At 54.8% G+C, this 25637-nt stretch overlaps 2 protein-coding genes and 1 long non-coding RNA gene across 10 annotated transcripts; 2 read left to right on the top strand and 1 right to left on the bottom strand.

The window, feature by feature from the left end:
• Nucleotides 1–95: 95 nt before the first annotated feature.
• Nucleotides 96–4170, top strand: fam161a (FAM161 centrosomal protein A). 2 transcript variants are annotated; one of them, XM_088372572.1, is made up of 8 exons: nt 96–390; nt 1122–1841; nt 1968–2333; nt 2394–2563; nt 2801–2968; nt 3128–3227; nt 3564–3688; nt 3772–4170. In XM_088372572.1, the coding sequence occupies exons 1-8, from the start codon at nt 214–216 to the stop codon at nt 4022–4024; spliced, it is 2079 nt and encodes a 692-aa protein (XP_088228698.1). In that variant the 5' UTR covers nt 96–213; the 3' UTR covers nt 4025–4170. The 2 variants fall into 2 exon arrangements, with proteins under 2 accessions (XP_088228698.1, XP_088228697.1); XM_088372571.1 differs by having other exon boundaries at nt 1968–2563.
• Nucleotides 3014–5943, bottom strand: LOC148399833 (uncharacterized). The gene is made up of 3 exons (XR_015857858.1): nt 5317–5943; nt 4666–5234; nt 3014–4562 (listed from the first exon to the last, which is right to left on the bottom strand). It is a non-coding gene; the product is annotated as an uncharacterized LOC148399833 (long non-coding RNA).
• usp34 (ubiquitin specific peptidase 34) lies at nt 4815–25602 on the top strand. 7 transcript variants are annotated; one of them, XM_088372555.1, is made up of 79 exons: nt 4815–5212; nt 6687–6780; nt 6846–7290; nt 7521–7571; nt 7697–7846; nt 7934–8001; nt 8284–8476; nt 8569–8630; nt 8699–8780; nt 8861–8953; nt 9145–9270; nt 9359–9488; nt 9560–9675; nt 9759–10082; nt 10165–10547; nt 10687–10901; nt 11000–11118; nt 11202–11329; nt 11406–11495; nt 11610–11705; nt 11803–11885; nt 11968–12122; nt 12221–12334; nt 12402–12501; nt 12571–12733; nt 12801–12927; nt 13006–13156; nt 13235–13335; nt 13441–13656; nt 13737–13865; nt 13957–14076; nt 14194–14277; nt 14377–14463; nt 14537–14737; nt 14813–14895; nt 15102–15142; nt 15251–15375; nt 15445–15597; nt 15676–15780; nt 16103–16194; nt 16270–16574; nt 16636–16799; nt 16866–16931; nt 17029–17175; nt 17248–17304; nt 17401–17478; nt 17551–17645; nt 17734–17906; nt 17996–18131; nt 18208–18286; nt 18467–18520; nt 18591–18686; nt 18764–18828; nt 18897–18972; nt 19050–19097; nt 19235–19300; nt 19370–19450; nt 19531–19616; nt 19702–19870; nt 20021–20095; nt 20177–20328; nt 20424–20577; nt 20663–20707; nt 20844–20948; nt 21024–21171; nt 21249–21553; nt 21757–22086; nt 22148–22305; nt 22402–22480; nt 22561–22687; nt 22754–22861; nt 22935–23039; nt 23129–23253; nt 23319–23442; nt 23528–23607; nt 23676–23816; nt 23927–24067; nt 24128–24284; nt 24367–25602. In XM_088372555.1, the coding sequence occupies exons 1-79, from the start codon at nt 5170–5172 to the stop codon at nt 24948–24950; spliced, it is 10722 nt and encodes a 3573-aa protein (XP_088228681.1). In that variant the 5' UTR covers nt 4815–5169; the 3' UTR covers nt 24951–25602. The 7 variants fall into 7 exon arrangements, with proteins under 7 accessions (XP_088228681.1, XP_088228687.1, XP_088228683.1 ...); XM_088372561.1 differs by having other exon boundaries at nt 24424–25602; XM_088372557.1 differs by having other exon boundaries at nt 23933–24067.
• The last annotated feature ends 35 nt before the right edge of the window (nt 25603–25637 follow it).

Consider the following 25637-nt stretch of genomic DNA (forward strand, 5'->3'; position numbering starts at 1 on the left):
TTGGTTTTAGTTGCATGCGACACACCTATCACGCAACGTCACTTCCTTGACAACTTAGCCGGTTCTGTTGCTAGGCAACGACCGCTTCCGTTTTAATCGCCCTGCCTGCTCCTGGCACGCGCAGAAAGGCTCAAATCACCCCCACAATTTTTGTCCCGTGACGTTTTCAGGCAATTATTCTTATTTTGAGAGCCGCTTTGCGTGTCATATACAATGGCCAACGCGCACTGGAACAACGTGCTGGTGACGTCGTGTCTTAAGCGGCCGGTGGACCCGCACACCAGGGTACCGCTGGCCTCCTACGAACGGAACAAAGAGACGCCCTACTCGGCCACGACTCACGCGGACAACCGCGACGGCTACCAGCAGGAGCAAGAGAAGGAGGACGAGGTAAGGTAAAGCAAAATATCCGCCCGCCGCGCTCCACGACTCCACTTGAAATGCGACTTTCCCACTATCACGTCAACTTCTACTTTGTCTTTCATGGAGCACCTTAGAAGTTTCTCCTTGTGCTCCAATGTCTATGTAACGTCAAAATTCTGCAATAACAATGATTGTATTATTACTTTGCAATGAAGGTATATTTTTTATAATTTTGCGATCTAACTAACTGTATTTTTAAGGCATGGCGTTCCACAGGGTTCTATTTTGGGGCCCCTGCATATTCAAATAATTGTTAGTTGCAAGCTGAGATTAACTGCACAAAATGTTGCATTGGCTTCAACTTGTTTTTTCCACTACTGCAATTGTAAACCACAGTTGACTTGTATTCAACTTTTAAATACATTTAGTCATTTAGAACTGTTTTGCTCTCCAAGGTTTATTTAGTAAGCGTGGAGCACACGTTTTAGGGTTGTACCAAAATAAACGTCATCGTGCCGATGGGAACGCTTTGTCTATTCATGGGCGAGATTAGACGTCATTCTGTAGGCAATGTTGCTGCTAATCCTCCATCCTTGTTGTCCTCCCACACCCTGCCTTGTCACGCCGGGCGTCTGGAGGCGACCTGACGCCGCCATGTTAAGCCGCCCTGGGTGGGCCTCCCTCCATATTGAGCCCTAATAGGCTTAAGCTTATTGTGCTTCTGTTTTAAGATCGTTCTGTCTGCCCACTCACTCCAGGTGGCAGGCGGAGACATGCGCGACCAGAAGACCGTGGCCCAGTCGGCACCCACCGGCATTTTCTTCTCAAACGAGGAGTACTACAGCAAGTTGGAGGAGTTGAAAAAGGCTCACCTGCGCACCATGGCCGAGCTGGAGAGCATGTACCACCACAAGCTGCAGCTACACGCCTTGGCCGCACCCAACACGCAACAACACGGGCCAGGCGCATTTCAGCATCTGAGGAAGTCTCACTCGGCCGTCGAGCTCCGGAGAGCTTCGGGCGCGTCGTCTACGACGGACGACGCCTCGGGTGCCGACGTGGAGAAAGGCCTGCTCTTCTGCCCCAAAGAATTCATCCAGAACATGTGGACCGACTTCAAGCTATCGCCTCGGACCCGTCAGCTGTCCACGTCGCTGCCGGGAGAGCGCGACAGCTTCCGGCTTCGGCGAAGGGTCCCCGGCGTGACCGTCCCCAGGCCCTTCCAGATGACGTTGCGCGAGACCGAGCGGCGGCAGCGTGAGGCCGAGCGGCGGCGGCGCGGCATCAAGACGCGCGCCGAGGTGGAGCTGGAGAACGCTCGGCTGAGACGGGAGCTGGAGGAGATGGCCGAGTGCCGCAACAAGTTCCGCGCCAGCCCCGTGCCGGCGCACGTCCACCTGCCGCTTTACCAGGAGCTCCAGGAGCGGCGGCGGGAACCTCGTCGCAGCATGCCCGACAACCGCCACCTCAAGACAAAGGTTACGAGGCTCTCTCGTTTTACCGTGTAGAAACGATTCATCGAAAGCGAATCATTATTTCTGATGTATGATTTAGATACCTCATTCGTGTTCCCCGTGTAATGTGCGGCGGGGTCTGTCTCTTAGCCTTTCAGCTTCCTGGAGAGGGAACGCCTAAAGAAGGAGCAGCAGCAGCAGCAGCAGGAGCCGCCAGTCCAGCCGGAGCGGCCCAAGCCCTTCAAGGCCAAGCCGGTGCCCAAGTCGGTGTCGGCGGCGGGCGATCAGAGGAAGGAGGAGCAGCTGTACCGATCCATCAAGAAGCAGATGAGAGCCCAGGAAATGCTCCGCAGCGCCTCGGCCCCTCCCAGCACGCTCAGCAAAAGGCTGGCGCAGAGCAAGAGGTGCAGCGAGCAGGCTCGGACCTTCAGCCACCGCCCGCTGGTCAACAAGGACGTGCCCGACTTTGACGTCACCTTCAAGCGCTTCCAGAAGCGCATGGAGCAGACCAAAGAGGTGAAGCCCACCACAGCGTGCCAGCCCTTTCAACTGAGGACGGCCCGCATCTCTTCGCAGCGTCAGCCGAAGGAGGAGAAGGAGTGCGGCGGCCCGACGGCACCTCGCTGGCCACGCGTCCGGCGCTCCGGCACGCCCGACTCCAGCCTCTGCTCGTCCCTGTCGGGGAGCGTGGAGCTCCTTCCCGCCAAGGACACGGACGCCACCAAGAAGCGACACCAGGCCGTGAGGTACCCCGGAGGCAGATCCCTCACCTCCTCTTCCTTCCCAAGGCATAGACTCCTTAGCCACCTTGCTAGTGACTGAGTTTCCTTTCGAGGACCCCCCCCCACCCTCACTCTATGCCCGTCCCTCCAGAAGCCCATGTAGATCCTTCACAGAAGTTCATCTAGTAAGTCATTGACAACATGGGGGGCGACTAAATTTGGAGGAAATGGTGGACAAAGCCGGTGTGATTGTGTGAGCAGGCAGGCCCTGGAGCGCAGGAGGAGGGCCGAACAGGAGGAGGCACGCTGGACGGAGAGGCAGAAGGAGCGTGAGAAAACGCTGCAGAAGCTGGTGCAAAAGCGGGCCAGCGCCATCGACCCGCACCTGGCGCTCACGCACACGCACGGCAACAAACTCCAAGAGTTCAGGTGAGAGGCGCCAGACAAAGCGCCACTTTTTTTTTTTCTTTTTTATTTCAAGCTGCCGTCCCACCTCAGAGATATCAGAAGGCAGGAAATGTGCAGGTGGACTCGGAAGCGTGTGGTGACAAAAATCCGACTTTGAGAATGTTTGTGTGCTCCTCGTAGGAAACAAGACCGCCAGCGCAGGAGGGAATATCAGCAAGAGATCAAGGAGATGGAGGAGCGCGTGAAAAGCAGACCGCTGCTGCTGGAGCAGGTTGCCCAGGTACACAACAAGTTGCATGCCTTAAAAACAATTCCCCAGATTTGTACGCACCAAATACAAGGTGCCTTGAGAGCACAGTGACCTGACTTTCCCCCCGCTAGCTTAATGCTAACACATAATAGAACACTTCATTGACAGGCTAACAGATAGCATTAGTGGTTGTGGTGATAAAATGCTGTAAGAAACATATGAACACAAACGGTGGGGCAACACATGTAGAGAGATAAAATAGCAAATTAGCACATTCTTAGCTTGGTTGTCAACTTGTCTCTATCTCCATGTATATCGTATTCCTCCTCCTTAATTTTCTGAAGATGTTTTCTGTCGCCTTAACAGAAGAACGCCAAGCAGGCAGCACAGAAGCATTTTGCTGACACATTGCACCGAGTCCACCTGAGCGAGGAATTCCTCAGCAGAAAGGCGGCGGCGGTGGCGGCACGCACCAGCGCTGACACCACACGGTAACTGCGGTCAGCGTAGACAAGGGATTACTCGAACCTCCTTGAGATGACGAAACGTCGATGTCTTCTCTCGTTTTGTCCAGCGAGCCTTCGGAGTCGGAGGACGGCGCCCTGTTGCCCGTCCACTACCGGAAGATCTTCCTGGACAACCAAGACCAGGAGGAGAGCGACAAGGCTTCGCCTGATGGCAGCGAGGACGCCGGTCACTACTCGGACGATGACGACCACCAGAGGGACGCGGAGGAGGCTGAGGATGAGAAGCAGGACGACGACGACCACCTGAGGGACGTGGAGGAGGCTGAGGTTGAGAAGCAGGACGACGAGGAACTGGCTTAGTGCACCGAGAATGCGAGCCGTTCGCCATGATGTAACCAAAACCAAATCCCACAGTATGACATCTTCACGCGTTTAAGGCCACCAAGAGGTCACCTGCAAGGAAGCACATTTTCTCAATAAAAATCAATGAATTGTACCACTCTTAATGTTGTGCTGTGGTGAATTTTATTGAAATGTGTGACATAATTGACCCTAAACTTAATTGATCATGTTATCCATAATTCAACATTTGATTTAAATGCCTTTTTTATTGCCGATGGAATTTTCACCTGATGTAAAGCATGAAATAGCAATTCAGCATGTCTCAGAACTTCTGTGATGTTTTGGGGTTTTCATATTAAATCAGTATGAGTACATAACTCGACCTCAACTGTATTTTCATTTTCTGGGCAAAAAGAGGTTGAAATCGCTCTTGAAATTGATGCAAATGCTGTTTTGCGTTTGGTGATTCCGCTGAGCTGCAATGCTTTTCCTAGTACAGCAGAGGGCGCCATTGATTCACCAACACGGTGCCAAGCCTCAGCACCTAAAAGCGAATCTTTAAAAAAATAAAACTTTTAGAGAAAACTGTAGGTTTTTGTTTTTCCATTGTTTAACACACGTACGAAATTTCATATTTGTATTTTTTTTAATAATCATACTTTTTAATTTGCGGAACTGACGACGTCACGGTAGAATCTCGCGACACCTCGGGAAAGCCCAACGTGCTGCACACGAGTTCGCCGGAGACCGCCGGAAAGTGTCGGAAAAGGCCGAAGAGCAGCGCAGGCTGCGTCAACTATAAGCCTCCGCCCCTCCCTCCTCCTAGTTTTAAACATGGCGGCCATGTCCACTCTCCTAACGAACGTCCAGCCGCCTGCAAAGTGACTCGGCTTCAGTCGGCTTCGCTCGGCCGCCGTTTGTTTTTCTTCTGTCGCTCGGATGCCAACGTCGACCGCTTGCTCGCCAACAAGCTCCGTGCTCCGGTCGGCCCGCCGACCGCTGTAGCCTCCGCGAGGGGCCCTTCGTTGGCTTCTATTTGGGAGCCCAAGCAGCAGCCTGGAAGTCAAAGGCCAGCCCCGGCCGTCAGCCGTCCAGCCGCCTTCCTTCCCCCCGTCCGGAGGATGGTTTGACGCGGAGCACTCGAGCCGTCCTCTGCGCCAACGATGTGTGAAAACTGCGCCGAGCTGGTGGAGGTTCTGAACGAAAGTGAGGAGGGCAACCTGCTCGGCTAGTAACACACACAACACGCACACACAATCAACGTTAGCTTGCTGGCTAACGTTAGCTCTTTGCAACTTGCCCCCCCACACCTCATTTGGGATCGTGTCGGTGTCCATTTTCACGTCAGCCATCATTCAATCCATTGGTGTCCAATTGTCACATTTGTCGGCTCATATTGTCAGGCAGTTTGGGGCCTTGTATATCCGTCCGTCCGTCCATCCGCCAAGTGTGAGACAGTCGTCCCTGGCTAGTCAGCCAGTTGTCGACGGTTACCTCCACAAGGGCGTGAAAATGTCCTGGAAAAAGTCTTGCAGTAAAAAACAAGCGACAGGAAAAGTTAGCTCGATAAGCTAGGCCCGCTAGCCACCTTGTTTGATGTTTGTCAGCTCGATGCATGTTTTGTTTTGGCCACACTGACAAGCCCGAACAAGATGGACTCGTGTCATCTGGTCGTGACTTTTGTCTAAGTCACTGTCGTTTCGACCCTCCTGCTAGTCTCGTTCGGCAAAACTAGTCAATCGTCGTAGCCGTTAGCTCAGCTAACGCTAGCACCGTCCAACTTTGCTCCCTGAGCGTGTCTCTTTTTATTTGTTCTCCTAATAAGCACCTCATCGCCAGCGGATGTTGGGATCGAGTGTTTTTGTTTTTTTTTGCGGTCGGATTTACTCCAAAATTGCGAGCTGGGGACAATGTCGGCTATGGCCTACGCGTGAGAGCGGACTAGAATAGACAACAAAAGAGAGGAATAGTTACGTTAAAGTGTCAACTAACTCCGACATCCGAGATCAAGACTGTACAAATCCGTTTTAATTAAAACATAACATGGTTATGTAGTGCAAGATGAATTTCACTGTACTTTTCCATTTTCTTTTCAATGGAGTTGACAGGTTAAAAAAAAAAACGTGTGACATCTTCAAATCTATCAAAGCACAACACGCAAAGCTAGCTCTCAAATTTGAACGCTTTTTTTTTCATGTCGTGAGGTTTTGTTTTGGGGGCAACAAGCCAAATGAAAAGCACAATAGGAATCTTTTCATGTTTGTTTTTGTTGGGTGTGTTTTATTTATTGATTATTATTATGAGGTGTGTGATACCCTAAAATGTTGCTGACGTTTCAAAAGTTGAGTTGCGGGGGAGCGTTGTCGGCTGCGCGTTTCCGGTCGACCGGCAGCTCCGTATGTTGTGTGCCGCCGACCTTTGAACCCAGACTTGGTGCGGCAGCAGCACACGCTTGCGCTTCGGCACCAGAAACAAAAACCTGGTTTACAACCTTTGACACCCCCCCTCAACCCCCAACCCTTCAAAATCTTTATCTGCTTCTCTCGGTGACGCCCCGTTCATGAATGAATGGAGATGACAAGGTGCTCTAAACATCCCCCACAAATTGTCATTAGTCAACATTTCAAGCTTGAACATTTTATTTCTTTGTTTCATTTGCGACGTTGCGCTCACTCCTCAGTTTCGGACGCGGATGGCGGCAGCGAGGGCGGCTTCCAGCTGAAGAAGGAACATGCGCTGCGAGTATTGGCTCACATCAGCTCGTGGACGCAGAGGTGAGCTGAATTGTTGGCGTTGCTGCCGTGGCGATGACTGACGGCCTGGCTTTTTTGCTCGGCAGACAATGCCTGTGCTGCTTCAAGGAGTACAAGCACCTGGAGGTCTTCAACCAGCTGGTGTACGCGCTCATCAACCTGGTGGTGGGACAGATCGCCGGCCTCAGGGACCGTCTGTGCCGCTTGCGCGCCCCCGAGGGGGCCGCTGACCACGACCAACGGGGCCCCCGCCGGCCGGCCTCGCCCGGCGAAGACGAGCCCGTCAACGTGGAGCGGGACTCGGCGGAGGAGGAGGACGCCCAGTCCCCGGGCGCCGACCTGAACCGGAAGCAGGCCGAGGAGGAGGACGACGACGACGAGGAGGAGGACGGCGATGGCGGCGAGCTTGACGCGTTGAGCTCGTGGAGCACCGACGAGCGAGAGAAGCTGCTGCTGTGCGCCGCCAAGATCTTCCAGATCCAGTTCCCGCTCTACACGGCTTACAAACACAACACGCACCCCACCATCGAGGTGAACATGCGCAATCACACATACACATCATATTGAAAATGATTTGGAATACAGAAAATAAAGTAGGAACCCTAACCACCAATGCATTTACTGAATCGACTGTAATTTTCCATTTGAGCTACTGGAATAAAGAAGGTCTTGTCTGCTGTCCCAATGCATGTCGCGTAGATTGAGCGGATTCCCTCGTGATGGCGACTGAAAGGATGACTTGTCGTTTTTTTTCTTCCCAGGACATACCTGCTCACGAGAGCAGCATCCTGGGCTCCTTTTGTGACATGAATGTAAGCTAAACACCCTTTGACAAGCACAAAAGTGTTAATAATTCAGTCAAGCGAGGACAGAGGGGACAAAAACAACATGGTTGACTCTTCACAGAAGTCCTTCTTGTGCTTGTGGTGCTTTTCAGGACGTGGAGGTTCCTTTGCACCTTCTGCGCTACGTTTGCCTCTTCTGCGGCAAGCACGGCCTCTCTCTGATGAAGGAATGTTTCCAGGCCGCCACGCCCGACAGCCTCCCCTTCCCCATCGCGCACGCTTTCATCAGCATCGTGTCTAACGTGAGTTAGGACAGGACGCAGGATGACCCGCCCGGCTCCCGGCTCTAATTTTGCTCCTTGTGTGTGTGTGTGTGCGTGCGGCCTCAGATCCGGATATGGCTTCACATTCCGGCCGTCATGCAGCACATCATCCCCTTCCGCTCCTACGTCATCCGGTGAGTGCACCCATTTATTATTATTTTTTAAAACGCCCCACTCCTCCGCATCCCGGCGCACCGTGCGCTTGTTGCTAGGTAGGCCCCTTGTTACCATAGCGACCGTTTCCTGGCCGCCGGCAAGCCTCTCCTCGCATGACCCGGGAAGAGGCGGGCCGGCGAGCAAAGAACCAACATCGTTAGCGGTTTTTTGTTTTTTAAGCTACGCTAGCACTTTGTTGAGTACGGGTTCAGGCCCATGCAAACGTCAAACGGGAATCCAAACGTGTCTCGTCCGCTCAGGTACCTGTGCCAGCTCTCGGACCAGGACCTGCGTCAGAGCGCGGCGCGCAACATGGCCGACCTGATGTGGAGCACGGTGAAGGAGCCCCTGGACAGCGCGCTGTGCTTCGACAAGGAGAGCCTGGACCTGGCCTACAAGTACTTCATGTCGCCCACGCTCACCATGCGGCTGGCCGGACTCAGTCAGATCACTGTCAGTCGCCTTAAAACCCCGCCCCCCCCCCCCCCCTTTTTTTTTTGGTTTCCTCCTTGAATTGTTCTAATGAAAAATGTTCTCCCCTTCAGAACCAGCTGCACACTTTTAACGACGTCTGCAACAACGAGTCTCTCGTGTCCGACACTGAAACGTGAGTCATGGCGTGTGCGTTATTGTGTGTCGATTTGTACCGAGTTGTCATCAATGTTTTGGTTTCAGGTCGATCGCCAAGGATCTGGCCGACTGGTTGATCCACAACAACGTGATCGAGCACCTTTTTGGACCCAATTTGCACATTGAGGTGCGAGCGGAGCAAGATTCACACCATCGGCTGGAAACGTTCCCCAGGCCCACGTCTTGTCTTATTGTGCTTCTCTTCAGATCATCAAACAGTGCCAAGTGATCCTTAACTTCCTGGCTGCGGAAGGCCGACTCAGCACGCAGCACGTGGACTGCATTTGGGCCGCGGCTCAGGTAGAAACCTCGGCGATGGGGTTCCAAATTGTCCAAAAGATCCAAGTGATGCATCAAATGAAAACGCTATCAAATAACCAGCGTGAGCTGGTCTGAAAAGTGAAACAGCGCCCTCTGCTGTTCACTTTATGCGAGTGGATCCATTTTTTTTTCATTTGCTGTTTCTCAACGGCACCTCCCTCCTGTCCCAGCTGAAGCACTGCAGCCGCTACATCCACGACCTTTTCCCTTCCCTGATCAAGAACTTGGACCCGGCGCCCCTTCGCCACGTCCTCAACTTGGTCTCGGGTCTGCACCCCAGCGCGCACACCGAACAGGTACTCCAAAGCGTCACATCTTGACAAGCCAATCGCCTTCCCGGATCGACTGCTTGTATCTGGATTTGACACTGTGGTGGCTTTGCAGACGCTCTACTTGGCCTCCATGCTCATCAAGGCTCTGTGGAACAACGCCCTGGCCGCCAAAGCCCAGGTGTCCAAGCAGAGCTCCTTCGCCTCGCTGCTCAACACCAACATGGCCGTGGGCAACAAGAAGGGTGAGTGCCGTGCGCACGACAACAGTTTGGTTCCATTCCCGTCATTGTGGTGCGTGACGTTTGTCGCTCAGGCTCTCCGGCCGCCAGCCCCGACAGCAGCGACACGCAGCGCAGCGCCGGAAGCGACATGGACGAGCAAATGATCTCGGGCGGCAAGCGCGGACAGCATAGGCTTTCCGACACCGAGGTTTGTACGCCAATTCTCAAAATATCTTATTGGCATTTCTAGATTTGTTTTTTATTATGTGTCGTTTTTTTAATTTTTGCCAGGAGTCGATGCAGGGCAGCTCAGACGAGACGGCCAACAGCGCCGAGGAAGGCAGCAGCGGGCCGGGCAGCACCAGCGGCCGCAGCGACGCCTCCAGCAACGAGGTGGCGTCCAGCGGAGCCAGCCAGTCGGCCGGCAGCCCCGCCAGCGACGTCCACTCGGACGACATGGCCGACAGCGAGGCCCTGAAGGAGGAGGAGGACGAGGAAGATGACGACGACGACGACGAGGAAGACGAGGAGGAGGACGAGGAGGACGACGATGATGATGAAGAGGAGGACGAGGAAGAAGAGGTGTCTGCTGAGAGCAGGTCGCACAAGGCGGAGGTGGGAAGAATGTTACTAAGGAATCAATAATCCTATCTGATTGGTTGTAATCACATGACTGACTTACGCCCCCGTCTGACAGAAGGACCCCCGGGACCAAGCGGAGTCACGCAAGAGGAAAGCGGGCGAGGCTCTGAGCGACGGCGCAAAAGCCAAGGTCCTCCCCTTCAGCCCGGAGACGTCCGCCATCATGGCTGCTGCCGCCGCCGCGTCCACCTCCCTGGAGAATCGTATGCGGATGATGGACACGTGCGTGGCGTCCTCGTCCGCGCAGACCTCCCAGGTGCCCGACATCAGTCCCCGCCAGGGAGGGGCGGGGCCTCAGGATCCATCCTGTGTGGCCCGGCCCGCCAACTTCCTGGGCGAGGCCATGGGCGGAGAAATCTTCAACTGCCGGCGCTTCATTGGCCCCCAGCATCATCATCACCACCATCATCATCATCATCATAACCACCATCACGATGGGTAAGTCGTCGTCACCGCCCTCAACAGCAGCCGCTTGGTCAAAGTTTTTATTTTTTTTTTAAAAAATTTAAGTTTGGTCTGTGTGTGCTTTCGTCTGCCATTTTGGTCTTTTATGTTTTTTTTTTCCTCCTGAGCGCAGGCCCACGGTGGAGGACATGCTGAGCACGGACGACGTGAGCTGCAGCAGCTCGCAGGTCAGCGCCAAGTCGGAAAAGAACATGGCCGACTTTGACGGCGAGGAGTCGGGCTGCGAGGAAGAGCTGGTCCAGATCAATTCGCACGCCGAGCTCAGCTCACACCTGCAGCAGCACCTCCCCAACCTGGCGTCCATCTACCACGAGCACCTGGTGCAAGGTGCGGTGCAAAGTTCTCGCCGGCTCGCTTCGCCGCAGTCGATTTTCGCTGAATCGAGTGTCTCCTCAATTTTGAGAGCTTTTGCGTTGGGCTTTCAGGGCCGGCCGTGCACAAGCATCAGCACTCGGGCGGCCACGCCGTCGCCGACGTCAACCTGGACAACGTCTGCAAGAAGGGCAACACGCTGCTGTGGGACCTGGTGCAGGACGACGACGCCGTACGTTGACTTTTTGCCGCATCGGGGACTTCCCGTTCTCTTCCCAACACTTTACGTCCAACATTTGCTCGTCCGCATTTCAGAGCCACCTGTCGGAGGGTCTGATCAACGAGGCCGAGAAGCTGCTCTGCTCGCTGGTGTGCTGGTTCACCGACCGGCAGATCCGCATGCGCTTCATCGAGGGCTGCCTGGACAACCTGGCGCACCACCGGTGAGCACCCGACCCGCCGTCCGCCCTCAGGCGGGCGAGTGAGCTCTGCTAAGCGGGAGCGCCCGTGTGCCCTCAGGTCCGTGGTGGTCTCGCTGAGGCTCCTCCCCAAGCTCTTCGGCACCTTCCAGCAATTCGGCTCCAGCTACGACACGCACTGGATCACCATGTGAGTAAGGCGTGAAGGCCAATCAATCATTTGATGTCAAGCATCATTTTTTTCCAATTTTTATAATTGTCAGTCAAACATTTAAGAACCGCCGTTTTTTTTTTTGTGGGTCAGGTGGGCTGAGAAGGAGCTGCACATGATGAAGCTGTTCTTCGACAACCTCCAGCACTACATCCAGGAGGTCCGGCAGCAACGCCACAAGTTTGCGCTGTGAGTCTGCCCATTTGACACACACCGCTCGAGAAAACGACACCAGCAAGTTGAAACTTCAGGTTCAACGCCAACGTTTTTTGTGCCCCGTTTTTAGGTACAGTCACAGTGCGGAGGTGCAGGTGCGCCTTCAGTTCCTCACGTGCGTTTTCTCCACGCTGGGATCTCCAGACCACTTCAGTAAGATCTTGCACTCACTCACACACCATCTGGTTTAGCTCTCTTGATATGCACGCCTCAAAGTGATTTTTTTTTTGTTCAGGACTGAGTCTGGAGCAGGTGGACATCCTGTGGCACTGCCTGGTGGAGGACGCCGAGTGCTACGACGACGCCCTGCACTGGTTCCTCAACCAGGTGCGCAGCAAGGACCAGCACGCCATGGGCATGGAGACCTACAAGCACCTTTTCCTGGAGAAGGTACCAGCCTGCCGACATACATAAAAACCTTCTGCCCGTTTTGGCTCAACGTGTTCTTTTTAAACAAAGTGGAGAATTACATATTTTTGTGTGTCCAGATGCCTCAGCTGAAGCCGGAGACCATCAGCATGACGGGCTTGAACCTCTTCCAGCACCTTTGCAACCTGGCCCGGCTGGCCACCAGCGCACTGGACAACGCCGCCAACTGCGAGGTCTTTCCCGGCCCGTCCGGATCTCAACCCATCTTCTCACGCCGCTTACCAGCATCCTCTCTTGCAGCTGTGCGGCATGGACCAGCTGTGGGGCATCGCCCTCCGAGCTCAGTCGGCCGACATCAGCCGCGCCGCCATCCAGTACATCAACTCCTACTACATCAACGGTCAGTAGTGGTCGGATTGGCGCCGCTTCGGGTTTGGTGCTGATGGCGCTTCCTTAATGGCGTGTCCAGCGGGTAAGACGGGCCTGGAGAAGGAGCAGGAGTTCATCCGCAAGTGCATGGAGAGTCTTCTGATGGCGTCGGCCAACCTGGAGAAGGACCCCCAGTCGGGCCTGACCAGCATCGAGAGGGGCCTGCTTATGCTCAAGACGCACCTGGAGGCCTTCAGGCGCAGGTACGACCCAAAGGGACAATCCCGCTCACAGCGCCTCCTCGCTCACCCCCCTCCTTCCCTTTGGCAGGTTCGCCTACCACCTGCGCCAGTGGCAGATCGAGGGCACGGGCATCGGCAGCCACCTCAAGGCGCTCAGCGACAAACAATCGTTGCCGCTCAGGATCGTCTGTCAGCCCGCCGGACTTCCCGACAAGGTCACCTCGCGTCATTCTTCATTCACATTTCAAGGGGTTAGTAATTGAACAAATTTTTTTCCGTCTTCTCCCAAGCAGATGACGATCGAGATGTACCCCAGCGATCAGGTGGCAGACCTGCGCGCCGAAGTCACCCACTGGTACGAAAACCTGCAAAAGGAGCAGATGAACCAGCAGGCGCAGCTGCAGGAGTTCGGCCAGAGCGGCCGGCAGCCGGGAGACTTCTCAGGTCCGCTTGGCGCCACGGCGCTTCCCACCCTCACGCCGGTCTCCGAGGAAACATAACGTACGGCAACGTGCTTTCCAGGGGGTCTGATGGGACCCGTCCGTATGATCTCGTCGGGCCACGAACTGACCACAGACTACGACGAGAAGACTCTTCACGAGCTGGGCTTTAAGGACATGCAGGTAACTAACGTCCGGGAGCAGCAAATGATTGAACCTCTTGACCATTGGGAGAAAAAAAAATACCAAGCATTCAAACGCGTCGCTTCTTTTACCGCGCGGCGTCAGATGGTGTTTGTGTCTCTGGGGGCGCCTCGCCGCGAGCGCAAAGGCGAAGGCGTGCAGCTGCCGGCGTCGTGCCTGCCTCCCCCGCAGAAGGAGCACATCCCCATGCTGCTGCTGCTACAGGAGCCGCATCTCACCACGCTCTTTGACCTGCTGGAGATGCTGGCTTGCTTCAAGGCACCCAGCCCCACCCACGGCGAACGCCACCACGCTCCCGAGGTTGGTCGAGACCACCATTTTTTTTTTTGTATCTTATTTGGCTCTCCGTGATGGTTGTCCACGTTGGTGTGTGCGCGCAGATGGCTCGCTGCGAGGAACTGCACCTACACGCCGAGAACCTTTCTCGCCGCGTTTGGGAGCTTCTCATGCTGCTGCCCACGTGTCCCAAGATGCTACGGGCCTTCCAGAACATCTCGGACGACGGCACGGTGGGCAGCCGATCGCTCTCGCCGTCTGGCTCGCTCGTGTGTGTGCTGACGGCCTGCCCTTCGCCTTTTTTGTTGCTTTTTTTTTTTTCAGGACGAAGGGCCGTGCTGGAAGGAGCTGCTGAGGATGAAAAGTGCCCACAAGCTTCTGTACGCGCTGGAGATCATCGAAGCACTTGGCAAGCCCAACAGGCGCATCCATAGGGAGTCCACGGTCAGACCCTCCTCCTTCCCTCCCTCCTCCCTTTTTGTTTTTCTTTCAAACCTGATGGTTGGGCCGGTCGACACACTACTGAAGCCTGTATGTGTGTGTGTTTTTTTTTTTTTTTAGGGCAGCTACAGCGACCTGTACCCTGACTCGGACGACTCTAGTGAGGACCAGATTGAAAACAGCAAAAACTCGTGGAGCTGCAAGGTGACAACAACAACAAAAAAGCACCTGCACGGATGACAGCAAGTCCAGCATGTCACAAACTTTCTCTCCTTCTTCATCCTCCACCCTTCGTCCTTCCAGTTTGTTTCATCTGGCGGTCTGCAGCTACTCCTGGAGATCTTCAACTCCGCCATCCTGGAGCCCAAAGACCGGGAGTCCTGGACTGTGGTGAGCTGCGACCAGGAAGTCTCTTCTCCATTTTTCCAAACTCATAATTGAATTTCCTACCCGCTGTGTCCAGTGGCTGCTGGACTGCCTGGCTTGCCTGCTGAAGCTCATCTGCCAATTTGCCGTGGACCCCGCCGACCTGGACCTGGCCTACCACGACGTCTTCTCCTGGTCCGGCCTCGCCGATGGCCAACGCAAGCGGGCCTGGCCGGGGAAGTCGCGCAAGTCCACCGTAGATCACGGCAAAAGTCTTCACATCCCCAGACTCACCGAGGTGGCTACACACACACACACGCACGTTCTTATCCATCCATCAGGTTCTTCTCCAACTGCCTTGTTTGCCTTTCAGGTGTTCCTCAGCCTAGTCCAAGGAACCAACCTGATCGAGCGGCTCATCAACGTGGCCTACACCTACGACAACCTGGCGCACAGGTGGGCAAACGTCGCCTCGCAGCGGGATTGCATGTTCCACCCCCATCCTCCAGGTGGCAGCAAAGCGTGTACAAACCACCGAAAACTAGCCTTCAGCTAACTGGGATGTCGATGAAGATACTTTCGGCGTAACAAAGCGCTTTTCACTGTCTGGTATTTTGTTTAGCTGTGACATTGATTTATTGGATGTGATCTTTGTTCCACAGAGTTCTGAAGGCCCAGTCGGATCACCGGTCTCGACATGAAGGTGAGCGTCGGGAGATATTGATGAGATGTTTGCCGATACGCTCCACTTCAGGATGTTAGCGCTAGGTGTTGTCAGACGCTAATGGTGAGCGTGGTCGTGTGTGCCTAGTGACTCACTACTCCATGTGGCTGCTGGTGAGCTGGGCCCACTGCTCGTCGTCCGTCAAGTCCAGCCTGGCCGACAGCGAGCGACTGCAAGACTGGCTCAGGAAACTCACCCTGCTGGTGCCCGAGGTGAGAGCGTCCCCTAGGTCTTTCTCCGCCCGTGTTTCCGCCCCGCGACAATATTTGATTTTCTTTCAGGCGGCGGTGCGTCACGAGGCGTGCAATGGCCTCTACAAGCTCTCCCTCTCGGGCCTGGAAGGCGGCGAGTCCATCAACAGATCTTTCCTGCTGCTCGCCGCGTCCACGCTGCTCAAGTTTCTGCCCGACGCGCAAGCTGTCAAACCTATCAGGGTATTAAAAAAAGAAAAGTGCTTCGACGATGACTCGGAGGGCGTGCGATCCGGAGGGTAACGCGTCTTTGGTGTTCAGATGGAGGACTACGAGGAGGAGCCGCCCCTCAGAAGCGGTTGCAAAGAATACTTTTGGCTGCTGTGCAAGCTCATCGACAACATCCACGTCAAAGACGCCACCCAGGTGGGACGCGCTTGTTCTTTTCATTTGATGAGTTTGAAGCTTCTTTGATAGATGTGAAGATATGTACTTGTCAAATGTTTTCCGTTCACAACTGCGTCGCCCCAAAAACCCCCCAAAAATATATATATTTTTTAAATAAATATAGATAAATAAAAAATAATTATTTTGATAAAAATAAAGGGGGAAAAATATATATATTAAATCAATAAAGATAAATAAAAATGATTATTTTAATAAAAATAAATAAATAAAAGCAGGCACTGGCAGGACGGGCGTTTGTTGCTGCTGGCTAGCGTTGTCGGTGTGTTTGAACTCACGTCAGGTCTCTCCCTCTCTGTGGCTGGCGGGCTCGGTGCAGAGTACCCTGCTGGACCTGGACGCGTTGGCGCGACACCTGGCAGACTGCATACGAAGGTGGGCGCGCACGCCTCTTGCGTTTTTATTGCCACGCAAAGGCGAGATGCCAAGAAGGCTTTGCTTGCCGCGCAGCCGCGAGATGCTGGACCAGCAGGACGGCAGCGTGGAGGACGACGGCCTGACGGGTCTGCTGCGGCTGGCCACCAGCGTCCTCAAGCACAAGCCCCCGTTCAAGTTCTCCCGCGAGGGCCAGGACTTCCTGCGCGACGTGCACAACCTCCTCTTCCTGCTGCCCAGCCTGGCCGACCGCGCCCAGCCCAAGTGCAAGTCGCACGCCGCCCGCGCCGCCGCCTACGACCTGCTGGTGGAGACGGTCAAGGGCTCGGCCGACAACTACCGCCTGCTTCACAACTGGGTCATGTCCCAGCACATGCAGGGTGAGAAGATTGGCGGCTTTTGAATCTGTTGAACCCCATTGACATTTTGTTTGCCCGCCAGCCTCGCACGCTCCGTACAAGTGGGACTACTGGCCTCACGAGGACGTGCGCGCCGAGTGTCGCTTTGTGGGCCTCACCAACCTGGGCGCCACCTGCTACCTGGCGTCCACCATCCAGCAGCTCTACATGATCCCCGAAGCCCGCCAGGCCATCTTCACCGCCAAGGTCGGCCCCTCCTCCTCTTCCTCACCGTTCGGAGCACTTATGTCGCCTCGCTGTTTGCGTGCGCAGTACGCCGAAGAGATCAAACACAAGACCACTCTGCTGGAGCTCCAGAAGATGTTCACCTACCTGATGGTGAGCTTTATACACCGAGAGGGTTTAAAAGGGGCCACTTCAGTAGCACATGAGAAGAAAACGAGGTTCCATCTCCTGACTGCCCGTCTGCGTGCAGGAGAGCGAGAGGAAGGCGTACAACCCGCGGCCCTTTTGCAAGACGTACACTATGGACAAGCAGCCGCTCAACACGGGAGAGCAGAAGGACATGACGGAGTTCTTCACCGACCTCATCACCAAGATTGAGGAGATGTCGCACGAGCTGGTAAGGCCCGCCCCGCCTTCTTTCCACACTTCCCTTCCACCTCGCTTGACGGTTCAACAATTGCCTCCACAGAAGGACACGGTGAAGACTCTGTTCGGCGGCGTCATCACCAACAACGTGGTCTCTCTGGTCAGTTCGGACGACATCGTCGGCACGCCGACGTTCCCCCGTCAACCAATCAAACGTTGCCGAGCGTCATTCTGTCGCCCATTTGCGCTCCCGCAGGACTGCGACCACGTGAGCCAGACGGCCGAGGAGTTCTACACGGTCAGGTGTCAGGTGGCCGACATGAAGAACATCTACGTGAGTTCGCCCGCTGCTCTTCACGCAGACACGCGTGCGCCGCTTGTCAACAATGTGTGTGCGCGCATTTAGGAGTCTCTGGACGAGGTGACCATCAAGGACACGCTGGAGGGCGACAACATGTACACGTGCTCCCACTGCGGGAAGAAGGTCCGCGCGGAGAAAAGGTCAGCCACGCAGCAGAGAATATTTTCCATTCAAAATGGCTCCCGGGTATTTATTTTTGCTGAGTTGAGAAATTGTACGTCCACGCAGGGCTTGTTTCAAGAAGCTTCCGGGCATCCTGAGCTTCAACACCATGCGCTACACCTTCAACATGGTCACCATGATGAAGGAGAAGGTCAACACGCACTTCTCCTTCCCGCTGCGTCTCGACATGACGCCCTACACCGAACACTTCCTCATGGCCAAAGGGGAACCCAAAGAAGGTGTGAAAGAAAGAAGCCGATTTTGTGTCTTTTCTGCTTATTATGTGCGTTGATGTTTTTGCTTTGTGTGCGCATGACGCTGCGTTAAGGCGAGTCCAAGGCGTCCGAGAGTTCCGAGTACGACCTGATCGGCGTGACGGTGCACACGGGCACGGCGGATGGCGGCCATTACTACAGCTTCATACGAGACATCGTCAACCCTCACGCGTACAAGAACAACAAGTGGTGAGGGCGCCGACGCTCGCTCGGACGCACGCAAGCACACACGGCACGTTTTTTTAAAAAAATGGCGTCCGCGCAGGTACTTGTTCAACGACGCCGAGGTGAAACCCTTCGACTCGGCACAGCTCGCGTCCGAGTGCTTCGGCGGAGAGATGACGGTAAGACGCTCACAGATGCCGCCCGGGGTCATATACCGATATTGGATGCCGAAATGCAAAGTGACGACGGTTTGGTGAAGATGTCGACGTGCCGCGACGGTTTCCCAGTCCGCTCGCTTCATGCTAACGCTAAATAAAATCACTGTTGAATGAAAGCCACTAATTCTTTTTTTCCCGCAGACCAAAACGTACGACTCGGTCACCGACAAGTTCATGGACTTTTCCTTTGAGAAGGTAAGGAGCGGCTTTTGCGTGTAAGCGTGCAAGCGTGTAGCTGACGCACTGGTTGTGTTGCTTGTGTCAGACGCACAGCGCCTACATGTTGTTCTACAAACGCGTGGAGCTTCAGGAGGACGCCGCCAAGGAGTTCACCTTTGACGTTTCACCGGACCTGCTGGAGGTACGACTGATTTCACACTTTTGTGTCTGTGGGCTTTTTTTTTTTTCTTTCTTTCTTTAAGTGTGTGTCTTCTGCAGTGGATCTGGCACGACAACATGCAGTTCCTCCAGGACAAGAACATATTTGAGCACACCTACTTTGGGTCAGTGTTAGCAGCAGCGGCGTCGCAATAAATGACCATGATGTTTAATGACGCGTGTTTGGCCGCAGCTTCATGTGGCATCTATGCAGCAGCATCCCCAGCACGCTGCCCGACCCCAAAGCCATCTCCCTCATGACGGCAAAGGTAACGGGCACACTCGCTAGTCGGGACTTGAGTTGCCCCATGCTGACGTCTGCCTCCCTTTTGCGTTCGTTTTTCAGCTCAGCACCTCGTTTGTCCTGGAGACCTTCATTCATTCCAAGGAAAAGGTCATTCAACACACTCGATAATCAGGGCTTTAAAAAAAAAGTTGACGAATTATCACCCCTTCATGCTTCCTTGACTACTAATAATTTTAATCCCACCAAGTTTCTCAGAGGAATTAAATTATTTTTTTTCTCATCAGCCCACTATGCTGCAGTGGATTGAACTCCTCACCAAACAGTTCAACAACAGCCAGGCAGCTTGTGAGGTACACACACACACACACACGGTTGTTGTGAACACTTTCTCGATGATGATGATGTCCCTCTCCTGTCAGTGGTTTTTGGACAGGATGGCAGACGACAACTGGTGGCCCATGCAGATCCTCATCAAGTGTCCCAATCAGATTGTCAGACAGGTAGGTGCCTTCACCTTCCCGTTCTTCATTGTGTCGTCGTTGTTGACGACATGTCCTGAGTGCTCTGCTGTTGGGCTCAGATGTTCCAGAGGTTGTGCATCCACGTCATCCAGAGGCTGCGTCCGGTCCACGCTCACCTCTACCTGCAGCCTGGCATGGAGGATGGGTGCGTTCTCTTTGTTTTGGCGCCCCCCCCCTGCAGGATGGGAGCACTGTCGGATGTGACCTTGACCCCTTCCCCCCTCCCGCAGGTCCGACGACATGGACGGCTCGGTGGAGGACATTGGCAGCCGCTCGTGCGTGACTCGCTTCGTCAAGACGCTGCTGTCCATCATGGAGCACGGCGTCAAGCCGCACAGCAAACACCTCACCGAGTATTTCGCCTTCCTCTACGAGTTTGCCAAGATGGGAGAGGAGGAGGTGGGTCGCAAGGGACAAAGAAATTATTGGCAAAAAAAAAAAGTTTGGACTGGGGGTAGAATTTAGTTATCTATTGAAGAAAAAGTAAGTATTCAGAAGATTCCGCTGTGTTTTTCTGTCTAGCTGTTAAAAGTTTTTTTTTTTTCCCAGAGCCAATTCCTGCTGTCGCTGCAAGCCATCTCCATCATGGTGCACTTCTACATGGGCACCAAAGGACCGGAAAACGTCAGTGGAAGACTTTCTTTATTTTTACTGGTAACCAAGCGCTAAAAAGCAGCACTCACCTCAGTCGTTTTCATTCCTCAGCTACAGGTGGAGGTTCTGTCAGAGGAGGAAGGTGAGGAGGAGGACGAGGAGGAGGACATCCTGTCCCTCGCCGAGGAGAAGTATCGCCCGGCCGCTCTGGAGAAGATGATTGCCCTTGTCGCGCTCCTGGTGGAGCAGTCGCGCTCCGAGCGGTACGCGCCCACGGGAAACTGTTCTTCAATAAAGTTCTCCAAATGAATTTTCCATTTCCCCTTCCTGCTTTTGACCGATGGCGGCGCTTCGGCAGACACCTGACGCTGTCCCAAAGCGACATGGCGGCGCTGACGGGCGGCAAAGGTTTCCCCTTCCTCTTCCAGCACATCCGAGACGGCATCAACATCCGGCAGACGTGCAACCTCATCTTCAGCCTCTGTCGCTACAACAACCGCCTGGCCGAGCACGTAGGTTTACGCGCTGGATTATTATGTATTTTTATTTTTTTAATTTACTTTTTTAACCTTGCACTGACTTCACCGTGTTTTTCAGATCGTCTCCATGCTCTTCACCTCCATCGCCAAGCTGACGCCTGAGGTGAGTCATTGATGAACCAAATCGTTCTGAAAAGTGCCAATTTGTATTTATTTTTTTTCAAAAAGGGATTTTTGTCGTTCATTTCTGTTGCTGAGTACAAGAATTAAATGTGTGTGTGTAATTGTGCTGCGGCCAGGCTGCTAATCCTTTCTTCAAGCTGCTCACCATGCTGATGGAGTTTGTAGGCGGCCCCCCGGGAATGCCCTCCTTCGCCACGTACATCCTGCAGAGGATCTGGGAGGTGACTACTACAAACCGCAAACACACACACACACACGCAGAGTATTTGTCCCTCTTCAACTTTTTGATCGCTCAGGTGATCGAGTACAACCCGTCCCAGTGTCTGGACTGGCTGGCGGGGCAAACTCCTCGGAACAAGCTGGCCCACAGCTGGGTTCTGCAGAACATGGAGAACTGGGTGGAACGCTTCCTGCTGGCCCACAACTACCCTCGCGTGCGCACCTGTAGGTCTCCGCCTTCCTCGAAAAGCCGGCAGCAGTAACCGAGGCCCGTTGATGAAGGATTTGTGTTCCCGACCCAGCGGCGGCGTACCTGCTGGTGTCGCTGATCCCCAGCAACTCCTTCCGTCAGATGTTCCGCTCCACCCGCTCGCTGCACCTGCCCACGCGCGAACTGCCGCTGTCGCCCGACACCACGGCCGTGCTGCACCAGGTCTACAACCTCCTGCTGGGCCTGCTGGCCCGCGCCAAGCTCTACGTGGACGCCAGCGTGCACGGCAACACTAAGCTGGTGCAGTACTTCAGCTTCATGACCTACTGCCTCATCTCCAAGACGGAGAAGCTCATGTTCTCCCTCTACTTCATGGACCTGTGGAACCTCTTCCAGGTACGCGTGGATCCACACTTTGCATTAAGCTCGCCGCCCTGTGGCCCAACTTGGTACTGCGTTGTGCACTCAGTTCTTGCTTGCTTGTATAGTGTGTGGTCAAAACCCAGGGAAAAAAAAAAGATGGCTTCTAAATCTGTCGGCGCCAAAAGTTTGTTGTCACGCTGTTTGTTGACGCTTGGCGGGCGTGTGTTTTTCGGCAGCCTAAACTGTCGGAGCCGGCCATCGCCACCAACCACAACAAGCAGGCGCTGTTGTCCTTCTGGTACAACGTGTGCGTGGACTGCAGCGAAAACGTCCGGCTGGTGGTGCAGAACCCGGCCGTGACCAAGAACATCGCTTTCAACTACATTCTGGCCGACCACGACGACCAGGAGGTGGTGCTGTTCAACCGCGGCATGCTGCCCGCCTACTATGGCATCCTACGCATGTGCTGCGAGCAGTCGCCCGCCTTCACGCGCCAGCTGGCCTCGCACCAGAACATCCAGTGGGCCTTCAAGAACCTGACGCCGCACGCCAGCCAGTATCCCCGGGTACGCCCCGCCTTTGCTCGCTGCTCCGCGCCGCCGACTTAACCCGCCCCCTCCCTCACAGGCGGTGGAGGAGCTCTTCAACCTCATGCAGCTGTTCGCAGCGCAGCGAGTGGACATGCGGGAGGAGGAGGTGGAGGACGTCAAACAGTTCAAGAAGACCACCATCAGCTGCTACCTCAGGTGTCTGGACGGACGCTCGTGCTGGACCACCCTCATCAGGTAGCCCGTTGGCTTTCCCCCTCTAGTTTTTGCGCTTAGCATCAAATTTGCTGCGTATTGCGGGATTTGACGTTTTGCACACGGTGGTTCTTCCAGCGCCTTCCGGGTCCTGCTGGAGAACGACGAGGACCGACTGCTGGTGGTCTTCAACCGAGGGCTGGTCCTCATGACGGAGGTAGACGGGACCGGGTTTGCCGCGGGTCGCAATGGTTTTTCCGAAGCAGGCGTCCGACACGAGCCCCTCTCTCCCCGCAGTCGTTCAACACGCTGCACATGATGTACCACGAGGCCACCGCCTGCCACGTCACCGGAGACCTGGTGGAGCTGCTCTCCATCTTCCTGTCGGTGCTCAAGGCCACCAGGCCCTACCTGCAGCGCAAAGGTAAGGTTTCCAAAGTGATCCTTTGCTTGCTCCAGAACTCTCGTCACTCTTCTCCATCCCTTGCAGATGTCAAGCAGGCTCTGATCCAGTGGCAGGAGAGGATTGACTTTGCCCACAAGCTCCTCACGCTGCTCAACTCGTACAGCCCACCCGAGCTTCGCAACGCGTGCCTGGGTAAGCCTCTGACGGGCCGCCTCTCTCCGTCCCGGGACCCAAACCCACCTTTTTGTCCTCTTGCTTTCCGCAGACGTGCTGAAGGAAGTGCTTCTGCTCAGCCCGCACGACTTCCTGCACACGCTGGTGCCCTTCCTGCAACACAACCACTTTACGTACCACCACAGCAACATTCCCAGTGAGTCGAAATCCGCCGCGCCGCTCGACAGATTGGCCTTCCCGGTGGGTGGGTGTGAGCGAGCGTGCCGCTCCATTGTCGTTGTGCAGTGTCGCCGGGCCCGTACCTGCCCTGCCGCGAGAACATGAAGCTGTTGGGGGCCAAGAGCAACGTCCGCCCCCCGAGGCCCGAACTCAACATGTGTCTGCTGCCGTCCATGGTGGAGAGCGCAAAGGTCAGGCGGGACGGGACCTCTTTCAAATTGCGCTCGTTTTTCCACATCACCGTCTCCATCACCAGGGCAAGGACGAGGTGTACGACGGCATGCTGCTGGACTACTTCCTGCCGTACCAGCAGTTCATTCACCTTGTGTGTCGCGTGGCCATCAACTGCGAGAAGTTCACCGACACGCTGGTCAAGCTGAGTGCGTGTCGCCCGCCCGATTGGTCGGCAACCGCCGGGAGGGGTGCGTGTCGCTGACTTTTGGCTTGTCCCCCCCCCCCCCCCAGGTGTGCTGATGGCGTACGAAGGACTTCCTTTGCACCTTGCGCTCTTCCCTAAGCTCTGGACGGAACTGTGCCAGTCGCAGGTGCGAGCCGTCCCGCTCCGTCATACTGGCGTCAAAGCCCCGCCCCATCATCTGTGCGTTTCTTTCAGTCGCTGCTGTCCAAGACGTGCGTGAAGCTGCTGTGCGACGACGCCGCCTTCAGCGAGTACATCAAGCGCGTCCTGATGGACGAGCGGGGCTTCCTCAACAACAACACCATCTACGCCTTCCTCACGTGCTTCCTGCACAAGGTGCGCGCACGTACGCACACACACACTCACACACAACATGGCTTCCTTTGGTTTCCCGGCCACACGGAGCTGATTCCGTGCCAGAGATGTGACTTAGATGTGTTTCCCAGGTGCAGGTGTTGTCGGGCGCCAGCTGCTGCAGCCTGGCGGGCGTGTTGGTGGCCAGCGTGCTGAGCGAGCGCGGTGGCCTGCGGCCCGAGCTCGCCTCTGATTGGCCGCAGCTCTGCAAGACCGCCGGCCAGCTCAACGCGGTACGTACGCTGTTGTGCGACCCCCACCCGTCATGTTGTCAACGTGCGTTGTTGTTGCAGGATCTTCGGGCGTTGACGCTGTTGCTGTCGGTGCAGTCGCCGCCGACGCTCGACCCCGCCCTGGGGCCCGCCCTTCAAGAACTGACGACGCGGTGTCACCTTTGTGTGCAGCGCCGCGACGCGCTGGCGGACGCGTGCCGCCAACGCCGCAACGACGGTACGTTTCCATCGCTATCCATCTTTCAGCATTTTACTGCCCTCAAGTGGATTAAGAAAATACAGTATATTCTTTTTCAAAGGAGGCCACATGATTGGCATTTCGACTCATTTTGTCATGTGCTCGTTTGCGGGATCAGAGGAGGAAGGCGCCATCCCCGTGAAGCGGCGGCGCGTGAGCAGCGATGACGAAGACAACGAGGTGCCCAGCACGTCCGCCGCCGGCCTGCCCCCATCTTGCGGCGAAGCCAGCGCCGGCCCGCCACCGTGCCCAGAGTCATCCAAGTCCGAGCGGCAAGGGGCGCTGACGCCCACGAGCACCTCCGACACGGAGACGCGGGACTCCTCATCTCTCATCGACCCGGGCACCGAGCAGGACCCCCCGTCCCCGCCCGACGCCGCCCCCCCGTCGTGCCCTGCGGAGCCTGCACCCGCTGCTGCCCTGTCCCCCTCGCAAACCGCTCCCTCCCCCAAAGCGGACAAGATGGCGGAACGGGAAGACCCGGACCAGAGAGCGGCCGACCCCCAGGCCCCGCCCCTCCAGGAAGACGCCGCCCTCTCAGCGGGGGAGGGAACAGAGGACGTGCTGGACGCATTGTGCAGGACACTAGAAGCTGCCGTCACCGCGGTTACCAAACTGACTGCGAAAGACCCGCCCTCCTCGTGACATCATTGGTCACTGTAAGGTTGACACCCCCCCTCCCCCTCCCGCTTTGTTGCCTTGGAGTCGCACTTTTTTTTTTTCTTCTTCAAAGGGCAAAGTGTTTTTCTTATTTTATACAAAAAGTGAGGATTTTTGTTTGACGTAATTTAATTTTATTGCATTTTTACTGCTCGTCCTCTCTGTGCCACTTTTTGTACTTTTGTCAACGACGAAGCGATGACGGTGAGATGAAAGGAAAAAAAAGTTGCCTTGAGTAGACACGTTTGTTGCGATAAACAGTTTACGCGTACATGAGAACCACAAAAACATAAACTTGATGTCTGAAGGTGTATATGAAAACTATAAATATATATATATGTGCGTGTGGGTGTACGTGTGTGTATATATAATATATAATGTATATTATATATGTATATATATTATATATATGTATGTGTATATATATAGTATATATATATACATATATATATATTATATAGATGAAAGTGGTGCTTTATTGGACTGAGGTGCAAATAAAGCCAGGCGTTGGTGTCGGACCAGTCAGCGGTTTTGATTTTCCCGGCGACCATTCTGCTGTTGAGTTTTAGCCGCTTGTGTTGTCCTTCTTTCATTTCACACACAACCTCTCAATAAAAAGATCTTTATTGACAATGTACAGCGGCATAAATGGTTTTCATTTTGTTCTCCCAC

This window comes from Syngnathus floridae, chromosome 4 (assembly GCF_059516105.1).
Source record: "Syngnathus floridae isolate MCC-2025c chromosome 4, RoL_Sflo_1.0, whole genome shotgun sequence".
Lineage (NCBI taxonomy): Eukaryota > Metazoa > Chordata > Actinopteri > Syngnathiformes > Syngnathidae > Syngnathus > Syngnathus floridae.

What these genes read in the sequence shown, in the direction of transcription:
- fam161a (XM_088372571.1), top strand. Translation starts at nt 214, where the DNA reads ATGGCCAACGCGCACTGGAACAACGTGCTGGTGACGTCGTGTCTTAAG. An exon ending in ACCGCCACCTCAAGACAAAG is followed by an intron (nt 1,842 to 1,967) that starts GTTACGAGGCTC and finishes TCTGTCTCTTAG; the next exon opens with CCTTTCAGCTTCCTGGAGAG. An exon ending in AACAAACTCCAAGAGTTCAG is followed by an intron (nt 2,969 to 3,127) that starts GTGAGAGGCGCC and finishes TGCTCCTCGTAG; the next exon opens with GAAACAAGACCGCCAGCGCA.
- usp34 (XM_088372554.1), top strand. Translation starts at nt 5,170, where the DNA reads ATGTGTGAAAACTGCGCCGAGCTGGTGGAGGTTCTGAACGAAA. An exon ending in CAGCCTGGCATGGAGGATGG is followed by an intron (nt 19,617 to 19,701) that starts GTGCGTTCTCTT and finishes CCCCTCCCGCAG; the next exon opens with GTCCGACGACATGGACGGCT. An exon ending in CTACCCTCGCGTGCGCACCT is followed by an intron (nt 21,172 to 21,248) that starts GTAGGTCTCCGC and finishes TTCCCGACCCAG; the next exon opens with CGGCGGCGTACCTGCTGGTG.